This window comes from Octodon degus, unplaced genomic scaffold, assembly GCF_000260255.1.
Source record: "Octodon degus isolate 3935 unplaced genomic scaffold, OctDeg1.0 scaffold00185, whole genome shotgun sequence".
Taxonomy (NCBI): Eukaryota; Metazoa; Chordata; class Mammalia; order Rodentia; family Octodontidae; genus Octodon; species Octodon degus.
In genome coordinates this window covers 4,147,605-4,158,542 of record NW_004524761.1, presented here as the reverse complement: position 1 = coordinate 4,158,542, position 10,938 = coordinate 4,147,605, and the positions used below count along the sequence as shown (strand labels likewise).

The following is a 10,938-nucleotide window of genomic DNA, read 5'->3' as shown; positions in this document are numbered from 1 at the left end:
AAAGGGAGGAGAAGATGTGAGCTGCAGTTGGAGGCCGTGGTGGAAAATCCCTTAAATATTTTTCATATCGTTGTGGCGATTGAGGATATTAATGACCATGCTCCTCAATTCGATAAAAAGGAAATACATTTAGAAGTTGTTGAATCTGTATCCCCTGGTGCACGAATACCTCTTGACCCTGCCACTGACCCCGACACAAACCTAAACTCGATTAAAGACTATCAGTTAAGTCCCAACCCTTATTTCTCATTAATGGTTAGAGTTAATTCCGATGGTGAAAAATACCCAGAGTTATCACTGGAGAAACTCTTAGATAGAGAAGAACAGAGATCTCATCGCTTGATTTTGACTGCCCTGGACGGAGGGGACCCGCCACAAAGTGCTACAGCTCAGATAGAGATCTTTGTAAGGGACACAAATGATAACCCACCAAAGTTCACCAAAGACGAATATAGGATAAGTATTAGTGAAAATCTGCTCCCTGGGTCTTCCGTGTTGCAAGTGATAGCCACTGATGAAGATGAGGGTGTGAATGCAGAGATAAACTACTACTTCCGGAGCACTCCCCAGAGCACAAGAGACGTGTTCTCATTGGATGAGAAAACAGGCCTGATTAAGAATAACCAATCATTGGATTTTGAAGATGTAGAAAGATACACCATGGAAGTGGAGGCAAAGGATGGAGGGGGTCTCTCTACCCAGTGTAAAGTAATCATAGAAATTCTAGATGAGAACGACAACAGTCCTGAAATAGTGATCACTTCTCTCTCTGATCAGATCTTGGAGGATTCCCCTCCTGGAATGGTTGTCGCCCTCTTCAAAACGCGGGACCGGGATTTTGGAGAAAATGGAGAAGTCACATGTGATATACAAAGAGACCTTCCTTTCAAAATTTATTCTTCTTCTAAAAACTACTACAAACTAGTGACAGATGGAGCGCTGGACCGAGAACAGGTTCCTGAGTACAATATCACCATTACTGTCACAGACAGAGGGAAGCCATCCCTTTCTTCCAGTACCTACATCACTCTGCACATAACTGACGTCAATGACAACGCTCCAATTTTCCAGCAGGCCTCCTACACGGTCCACGTGGCAGAGAACAATCCTCCCGGAGCTTCCATTGCTCAAGTCAGCGCCTCTGACCCTGATCTAGGACCCAACGGGCAAGTCTCCTACTCCATCGTGGCCAGCGACCTGGAGCCTAGAGCACTGCTGTCCTACGTGTCCGTGAGCCCACAGAGCGGGGTGGTGTTTGCACAACGCGCCTTCGACCACGAGCAGCTGCGCGCCTTCCAGCTCACGCTGCAGGCCCGCGACCGCGGCTCACCCGCGCTCAGCGCCAACGTGAGCCTGCAAGTGCTGGTGGGGGACCGCAATGACAACGCGCCGCGAGTTCTGTACCCCGCGCTAGGGCCCGATGGCTCAGCGCTCTTCGACACGGTGCCGCGTGCCGCCGAGCCCGGCTACCTGGTCACCAAGGTGGTGGCTGTGGACGCTGACTCGGGACACAATGCGTGGCTGTCCTACCACGTGCTGCAGGCCAGCGACCCTGGGCTCTTCAGCCTGGGGCTGCGCACTGGCGAGGTGCGCACTGCTCGCGCTTTGGGGGACAAGGATGCTGCGCGCCACCGCCTGCTGGTCGCAGTGCGGGATGGTGGACAGCCACCGCTCTCGGCCACTGCCACTCTGCTCCTAGTTTTTGCAGACAGCCTACAAGAGGCGCTTCCGGATCTCACAGACCATCCGATCCCTTCTGACCCCCAGGAGGAGCTGCAGTTTTACCTGGTGGTGGCCTTGGCCTTGATCTCAGTTCTCTTCCTTCTCGCTGTCATTCTAGCAATTGCACTTCGCCTGAGACACTCTTCCAGCGCCGTAGCCTGGGGTTGCTTACAGCACAGTCTCTGTTCCAAGTCAGAACCTAGAATTCCAGTCAACTACGAGGGGACTTTGCCTTATTCCTACAATCTGTGTGTCGAACAAATGGGGAAAACAGAATTTAATTTCTTAAAATGTAGTACGCCCTTGAATTCCGCTGAAGACACAGTATATAATAAGTCTCCTGGGGCCTTAATTCCACTCCACGTTGGGGATGATTTGACTTCCCATCCTGACACTGTGACAGCGGTGAGTTTCATTTTTGTCTTTAACATTCTATTTTCTCCTATTTCACTATAGTATGTGATTCACTTTTCATAGCTAGGACCATATTTGAAAATCATCGCTAATCAGCATCTTATATCTTCTTAGTGTTTACTTCTTGTCAAGTAAGGCTTTCAAAATTTATTTGGTTCAGAAGTTACTCTATCATTGGGTGAAAATTGAAGATATCTTGTCAAGCTTTGATTAGCAAACAGCAGTTAGTCTTGCTTCTAACCTAATAAATAACTTATCGACTTAAATTTACTAAAACGTACAATGCATTTTCTATGCTAGTTATATGTTTTAATGCTGAAAATATTCAGATATGCACTAAATATTCATACAATCACTTCTTTGAAGGAGCATTTATAATCTCTTGGGTGATATTTGGTATTTTTCTTTACTTATTTTAATATTTTTAACATTATTTGACAGTATTTGAGGGGGGCATAGCCAGCAGATCTATGAACTCTGGAACTGTATACAAATCCATTGATATATCCATTTTTCTTGGGAGAAGATTAAAAAATCTCACTTATAGGTCCAAAGTTTCCATAGTACCCGAGACTTATAAGTATTGTACAGCGATTTTTCTCACCTACTTTTGATCTTTCTGGCTTTCTTCTCTACTTATGGTCCTTACCTTTTCTTGGAGCCCAAATTGTATTATTTTTCTCTGTCTTTTAACCTCTACACAGGAAGAAAAGATTCCACAGACCCAAATGAAATGCTGTTGACTTTTTTTTTAAGATCTTTGAGGCAGGAGCCGGGGAAATAGCTCTGTAGAATAAGTGCTTGCCTGGCAAGTGCAAGGGCCTGAGTTCAATCCCTGGTTCCACAAAATTTAAAAAAAAAAATCTTTGAGACAGGGGAGAAAATAATTTACTTCCATATTTGGTGAAATCAGGACATAAACACTTTTGACCAATCTGCTTTCAGTATGAAGAAGTAAAGCTCCAAATCCTTCATATTTGAAAGAGCTGTTGTTGGGTTGATGGCCATGCACAGCTGCACGTGTGCGGATCACTCTACTGTGAGCTTCTACATGAAATGCCTAAAAGGAGAGATTGTCCCCATTGGCACCAGTGCTCTGACAAAGGGAGTTATTCAACACAAAAGTTAATTTGTTGAAAATCTACAGCACAGCTGGAGGTGGTGGCACATGCCTGTAATCCCAGCACTCAGAGAGGCTGAGGCAGGAGGGTCACTTTGAATTCAAGGCCAGCCTGGGATACATAGTGAACTCAAGGCCAGCCTGAACTACATAGTGAGACACTGTCTCAAAAAGAAAAAAAGACTACAGTATAAGCTGAGGATGTGGCTTAGGGGTAGAGCGCATGCCTAGCACATGCGAGGCCTGGATTCAATCCTCAGCGTGGAGGAAAAGAAAAGAGAATACCAACATCACTGTATCTACTTTAAAAAAATTTTTACACTCAAAATTGTTATATATATATATATATATGTGTGTGTGTGTGTGTGTGTGTGTGTGTATTTCTCTTTCCATCACAATAGTTTGAAAGTCAACTATAATATATGTACATTTGAGTTAATAATTAATTATTCAATTCATTTAAATGGCTCACGTTCCTTCTAATATATAACTACAAGAAAAAAATATTTTTTTCTTAAAAAACCTCATGAAGGCTCAATGAAACTGTTTCAGCAAATAATATTTTAGAACCTCTCAGGTAATCTAAGCCAAACCAACTGAATCCAAAATAAAAACCTTCAAAGTCACTTAGCTCATAAACAGAATAATATAAAATCTTCAGGAATGTCTACTAAACATATACATTATAATTTCATTAAAAATTGTAAAACTTTTCTACTATAGGTAGAAGCTCATAGAACATAAAATAAGCATTGTAAGTGCATGCATTTCTGTCAGACAAATGCATATTTAGCCAAGCATTATCATATAATATGCTATAGTATGATCACTTCACTTGGTCTCACATTTTGGTAAGAAACCTACAAGTAGTGATTGATTAAAGGTATGGCTCAGTGGTGCAACAGCAAGAGTGAAGCCTTAAGTTTTACCACCACTACTGCAAAAAACAAAACCAAAAAAAATGTGAGTGGAAAAAACAGAAAATCAATGTAAATGAAAATAACCCAACACAGAGTAGCGATTGCTAGGACTGCAACGGGTGCAATAACTTCTTAGGACTCTGAGCGCCGCTGTTCACCCACTAGGAGAGAAACACCCAGCTCGGTCCGGATTCTCAGGACTCCAACTGCACAAAGCCCCACAATTCCTACGAATTGTCTACTGGGCAGCAACGTAACTCACTCCGGAAAACAGTATAAGGTGCGCGCAAGCTACGGAAAATCCCTGCAGCCACAGAAGAAAAAAAGGAACAGTTGAAACATACGTGTCCGGGATTTGGGAAGAATTCTGTCATCAGACAATAATGGCCTCTCAAAGGAATCTCCCCTACTGCATCAAGCTGGTCATCCTGTGTCTTTTCCTACGGATGCCCCGGGAAACCGGAGCCCGGCAGATCCACTACTCCGTTCCTGAGGAGTTAGAGAAAGGCTCTTTCGTGGGTAACATCTCCAAGGACTTAGGACTGGAGCCCCGGGAGCTGACCGAGCGCGGAGTCCGCATCGTCTCCAGAGGTAGGACGCAGCTTTTCTCTCTCAGCCCGCGCAGCGGCAGCTTGGTCACCGCGGGCAGGATAGACCGGGAGGAGCTGTGCGCCCAGAGCGCGCGGTGTCTGGTGAATTTTAACATCCTTGTGGAAGACAGGGTGAAACTTTTCGGGATAGAAATAGAGGTAACTGATATCAATGATAATGCCCCAACATTCCAAGCAGAAAATCTAGATGTAAAAATCAATGAAAATGTCGCTCCTGGAATGCGTTTTCCTCTCCCGGAAGCCATTGATCCGGATGTGGGCGTGAACTCCCTACAGAGCTACCAGCTCAGCCCCAATAAGCACTTCTCCCTGGGTGTGCAGAGCCGCGCCAGTGGCGTCAAGTACCCGGAGCTGGTGCTGGAGCGCGCTCTAGATCGCGAGGAAGAGGCCGTTCACCACTTGGTTCTCACCGCCTCTGACGGGGGTGTCCCTCTCAGATCCAGCACTGTCCTCATCACTGTGACTGTCTTCGATACAAATGACAACGCGCCGGTCTTCACCTCGCCTGAATACAGAGTGAATGTTCTAGAGAACTTGCCTGTAGGCTCTCCACTGCTAACAGTCACCGCCACCGACAAGGACGAAGGGGCTAATGGAGAAGTGACGTATTCATTCCGAAACTTACCAGACACGCAATTGTTGAAATTCCAGCTAAACAAAAATACTGGGGAAATAAAAATATCCGACCATCTAGATTACGAAGAAACAGGTTTCTATGAAATAGAAATACAAGCAGAAGATGGAGGAGCATATCATGCAACTACAAAAGTGCTGATTACAGTAGAAGATGTAAATGACAACAGTCCAGAGGTGACCATCACATCTCTGTTTAGTCCAGTGATGGAAGATTCACCCCTGGGAACTGTCATAGCTCTTTTAAATGTGCATGACTTAGACTCTGGTAAGAATGGAGAGGTAACCTGTTCCATCTCAGAGAATCTACCATTTAAGTTAGAAAAGTCCATAGACAATTATTATAGAGTAGTGACACACAGAAGCCTTGATAGAGAACAAGTCTCCTCTTACAACATTACAGTAATAGCCAAAGATGGCGGAAGTCCACCCTTGTCAGTGGAAACTCATTTCATCCTGCAAGTGTCCGACATCAATGACAACCCGCCCACCTTCTCTCAGATCTCCTACTTTACCTATATCCCAGAGAACAATCCCAGGGGTGCCTCCATCTTCTCAGTGACAGCTCAAGATCCAGACAGCAAAGAGAATGCCCAGGTCATTTACTCTCTGGCTGAGGACACTATCCAAGGGGTACCGCTATCTTCCTACGTATCCATCAACTCCGACACTGGCATCCTGTACGCACTCCAATCCTTCGACTATGAGCAGTTTCATGAGCTGCACCTACAGGTGATGGCCAGCGACAGCGGGAACCCTCCACTCAGCAGCAACGTATCACTGAGCCTGTTTGTGCTGGATCAGAATGACAACACACCAGAGATCCTGTATCCCACCTTCCCCACTGATGGGTCTACTGGGGTAGAGCTGGCGCCTCGCTCTGCAGAACCCGGATACTTGGTGACCAAGGTGGTAGCAGTGGATAAAGATTCAGGACAGAATGCCTGGCTGTTCTATCGCCTGCTCAAGGCCAGCGAGCCAGGACTCTTCTCAGTGGGGTTGCACACAGGGGAGGTGCGCACTGCAAGAACCCTGATGGACAGAGATGCCCTCAAGCAGAGCCTTGTGGTGGCAGTGCAGGACCATGGCCAGCCCCCTCTCTCAGCAACTATCACTCTCACTGTTGCAGTTGCTGACAGCATCCCTGAAGTTCTGGCTGATTTGGGCAACCTGGAGCCTGCTCAGGAATCCAGCACCTCCAGTCTCACCTTCTACCTCGTGGTGGCTGTGGCCACTGTCTCCTGCATCTTTCTGGCCTTCGTTATCATGTTGCTGGCATTCAAACTTCAGCGCTGGCATAAGTCTCACAACCTCCAGGCTTCTGGAGATGGGTTGGCAGGTGTACCTGCCTCCCACTTTGTGGGTGTCGACGGGGTTCGAGCCTTCCTGCAGACCTACTCCCACGAGGTCTCCCTCACTGCAGATTCAAGGAAGAGCCACCTGATCTTCCCACAACCGAACTATGCGGATACACTCCTCAGCCAAGAAAGCTGTGAGAAAAAGGATCCTTTGTCTTTGTTAGATGATTCCAAGTTTCCTATAGAAGATACTCCTTTGGTTCCAGTGAGTTTTTCCATTTCCTTCCCCACCCCTTAAACATTAAGAATGCTTTTACCTTTAGGTTTTTAGTATAGTGGTATGTCATTTAAATCTATATTTAGAAGTCATTTTTGTCTGTTTCTATGACATTTGCATCTTACTAAAACATTGAAGAGTTGAATTTGATTATTTAAACTGACTTTTTAAACTTTCTACTAAATATACCTACCTCAGTGAATGCCTGTTGTTGTGATTAGCTTTGGAGAATCTTATGCTTTATAGTGTTGTTGAGTACAATATTGAGACTTCAATATTGAGTTCAATAAGAGACTTCCATAGAGAAGTGTCTAACCATTTGTGTCTTTTCCTTAGGTGGCTGCATGCTGAAACAGGCCAGTTAGACAAACTGAGTTTTATTTTTAAGACTGGTCTTATTAAAATAGATAAATGTCAGAAAGCAAATATATTCACTTCACTGGAAACACAAATCAAGCTCAAGTTTATTCAATGTAAATGTTCCAAAGGAGAAGGGCAATGCCTTTGCAGCTATAGTTTTTAAAATTCTATCTTGTAGTGATGGTTGCTATTGAATACATTTCCTAGATACTTAAATTTTCTACTAATAATTAATTTATAATATTGTGTACTTAGATTTTATCCAACCATAATCGTATTTATTTACACTTTGGTATTCTTTTCACATATGATTCTCATTTCATATTGCTGCGTGGAATGTATAACTTTTAATTTTACTTTCCTTGCCCAACAGAGATTCTTTTGTTCTTTTACACAAGGTCTCACTGTGTGGTTCAGGCTGTCCTTGAACTCATTGTGATCCTCCTGCCTTAGCCTCCGGAATGCTGGAGTCACAGGGATGAGCTACCATGCCTGGCTCAACAGGGGCTCTAAGAGTCAACAGAGGATTGACTAGAGGAGATCTGGGGTTCTGTTGTCTTTATCTTTTTAATAATTAAATACTCTGGGGCTGGGGAGATAGCTCAGTAGAATTAGCGCTTGCCTGGCAAGTGCAAGGACCTGAGTTCAATCCCCGGTTCCACCAAAAAAGAAAAAAATAAAGAAGAAGGAGAAGGAGAAGAAGAATTAAATACTCCAACACAAAGGTTAAAAATAAATATAGATTAGGAAGACAAAATTCTTCCAAATAAATGATTGGTGGGGGTATTAATGGTCATGTTTAATTCAATTAAGATAATGATATATTTGGTTGGATCTCTTATTAGTATTCTACTAACTTTGGAAGGAAAGCATCAAAGAGTGACCTATAGTGTCTCAAAATAATTATGACACCATGAATTTTCCATGTCAGTCGACTGTTGGTTATTTGTAGGTCTGTGGAAGGGTTGCACACACACCAGGGCAATAATTATTAACTCTTAAATCCGTAAAACTACTGCATTAAACTTCCAATCCATGAGAATCACTGAGAACTATTGTGTAGGTATCTCGGGTAATTCTATTGTTTTGAAAAACAAAGTTTAAAATGCTCTCTTGGCATTGTAGTTACTATAAACCACTGTTTCTAGATATCATCTTATAAAGCAATACAAACAGCTTGGATGCTTTATAAATAGGGAAATGAAAAGAGGGGCTATTACTTTTTAACCAAACAAAATCTATGATTGAAGACAAAAAGGGTTTTTTTTTCTTCTTCTTCTTTATCTTCCATACTTCCAGTTTCACAGAAAATTACTCTATGGTGCTGGGGATCGATGCAAGGCCCAGCAGATGTTAGAAAGGAGCTCTACCGCTGAGCTACATCCTAAACCAGATAATTTCTCTGGAAAAGATCAATATTGATTGTCTTTGGATGAGGGATTGGATAGCAACGGACCATGGGATAGGAGACCTGTAGACCTTCAACATATATTCTTTATGCCTTTTTTAATTTCCAAAATTAAAAGGAAATACTTATTCTAAAATCATCTTAAAAGTTTAATATATAAAATAATAGTGATGAGATTTTTAAAGTTTCATAATGACAATTGGCTTGCTGACTGATAAACTATCAACTTGTAAGATCCGAAAGTAAGGAATCCCTAGTAGAAAACCCAGGCTGCGGTTCCACACAGAGCCTCTGGGCGCCGCTGTCGGCCAGTGCAGAGCAAGCTCGACGCCCGCAATCCCGCAGCCTCCAGCCTAGGCTTTCCTGCGCAGTCACCAACACACGCAGAAGGAAACCCTCTCGCCCCAGAGGCTCTGGGCTGCGCAGAAGCCCTGCCCTCAACACAAGGATTCTCAGCCCCGAAACTGGGCTCTGCGTGGCCCGGAACGAATGCTCTTCCACCGCGGTAGAGTGCACTTTCTCCAAGTGTGAAGAGGGGACAGAAGTGCAGCGAGCCATGGGAGGGAGCTGCGCGCGGAGGCGACGCGCAGGCGGCCGCGGGCAGGTACTGTTTCCCTTGCTGCTGCCTTTGTTCTGCCCCGCGCTCTGCCAGCCCATCCGCTACTCCATTCCCGAGGAGCTGGCCAAGGGCTCGGTGGTGGGGAACCTCGCCAGGGATCTGGGGCTGAGTGTCCAGGACGTGTCGGCTCGAAAGCTGCGCGTCAGCGCAGAGAAGCTGCACTTCAGCGTAGATGCGGAGAGCGGGGACTTACTGGTGAAGGACCGGATAGACCGCGAGCAGATATGCAAAGGGAGGAGAAGATGTGAGCTGCAGTTGGAGGCCGTGGTGGAAAATCCCTTAAATATTTTTCATATCGTTGTGGCGATTGAGGATATTAATGATCATGCGCCCCAATTCCTTAAAGATGAAATAAACTTAGAAATAAGTGAATCGGTCAGCCCTGGAATGGGAACAATTCTTGAGTCTGCAGAAGATCCCGATATAAATAGGAATTCACTGAGCAAATACCACTTAAGTCCTAATGAGTATTTCTCATTGGTGGTGAAAGAGAATCCTGATGGTGGCAAGTATCCAGAATTGGTACTGCAGAAGACCCTGGACAGAGAAACACAGAGCACTCACCACTTGGTGCTCACAGCTTTGGATGGTGGGGACCCACCCCTAAGTGGCACCACGCAGATCCGAGTCCTGGTGGTGGATGCCAATGATAACCCCCCAGTGTTTAGCCAGGACGTTTACAGGGTCAGCCTTGGGGAAGGTGTTCCTCCAGGAACCTCTGTCCTAAGGGTGAGGGCCACTGACCAAGACGAAGGCATCAATGCCGAGTTCTCCTACTCCTTCCTTGGTGTGACTGGCAAAGCCCAACACGTGTTCGCTCTGGATCCCAGCACAGGAATCATTATAACTCATCAGCCCCTGGATTTTGAAGAAGTAGAAAGATATACAATGTACATAGAAGTAAAGGACCGAGGATCTCTCTCTACACAGTGTAAAGTAATTATAGAAGTTCTAGATGAAAATGACAACAGTCCTGAAATCATCCTCACTTCTCTCTCTGATCCCATTTTGGAGAATTCCCCTCCAGGAGTGGTTGTGGCTCTCTTCAAAACACGGGACCGAGATTCTGGGGAAAACGCAGAGGTCACATGTAATCTAAGTAGAGATGGTCCATTTAAGATTCACTCTTCTTCAAGCAATTACTACAAGTTAGTAACAGATGGGAGCCTGGACAGGGAACAGACTCCAGAGTACAACATCACCATCACAGCCACCGACAGGGGCAAAATGCCTCTCTCTTCCAGTGCAACCATCACCCTGCACATAGCTGACGTTAATGACAATGCTCCCATTTTTGAACAATCCACCTACTTGGTCCACCTACCAGAAAACAACCAGCCCGGTGCCTCCATAACCCAGGTCGGTGCTCGAGACCCAGATCTTGGGCCCAACGGACAGATTTCCTACTCCATCGTGGCCAGCGACCTAGAGCCTAGAGCACTGCTGTCCTACGTGTCCGTGAGCGCACAGAGTGGGGTGGTGTTCGCGCAGCGCGCCTTCGACCACGAGCAGCTGCGCGCCTTCCAGCTCACGCTGCAGGCCCGCGACCACGGCTC

General features: G+C 45.2%; 1 protein-coding gene across 8 annotated transcripts in view; it reads left to right on the top strand.

Moving 5' to 3' along the window:
- The window catches only part of LOC101583855 (protocadherin gamma-C4), a 155,941-nt gene that overhangs the window by 55,612 nt on the left and 89,391 nt on the right, over window positions 1–10,938 (top strand). The window contains exon 1 of one of the 8 annotated variants that reach the window (XM_023704023.1): window positions 4,353–6,983. The exons of 6 other annotated variants lie outside the window; for them this stretch is intronic. In XM_023704023.1, the coding sequence (XP_023559791.1) occupies window positions 4,560–6,983 (2,424 nt within the window). In that variant the 5' untranslated portion in view covers window positions 4,353–4,559. Of the gene's footprint in view, window positions 1–4,352; window positions 6,984–9,102; window positions 10,922–10,938 lie in introns of those variants that run through there. One more of the 8 variants, XM_023704027.1, reaches the window with a different exon arrangement.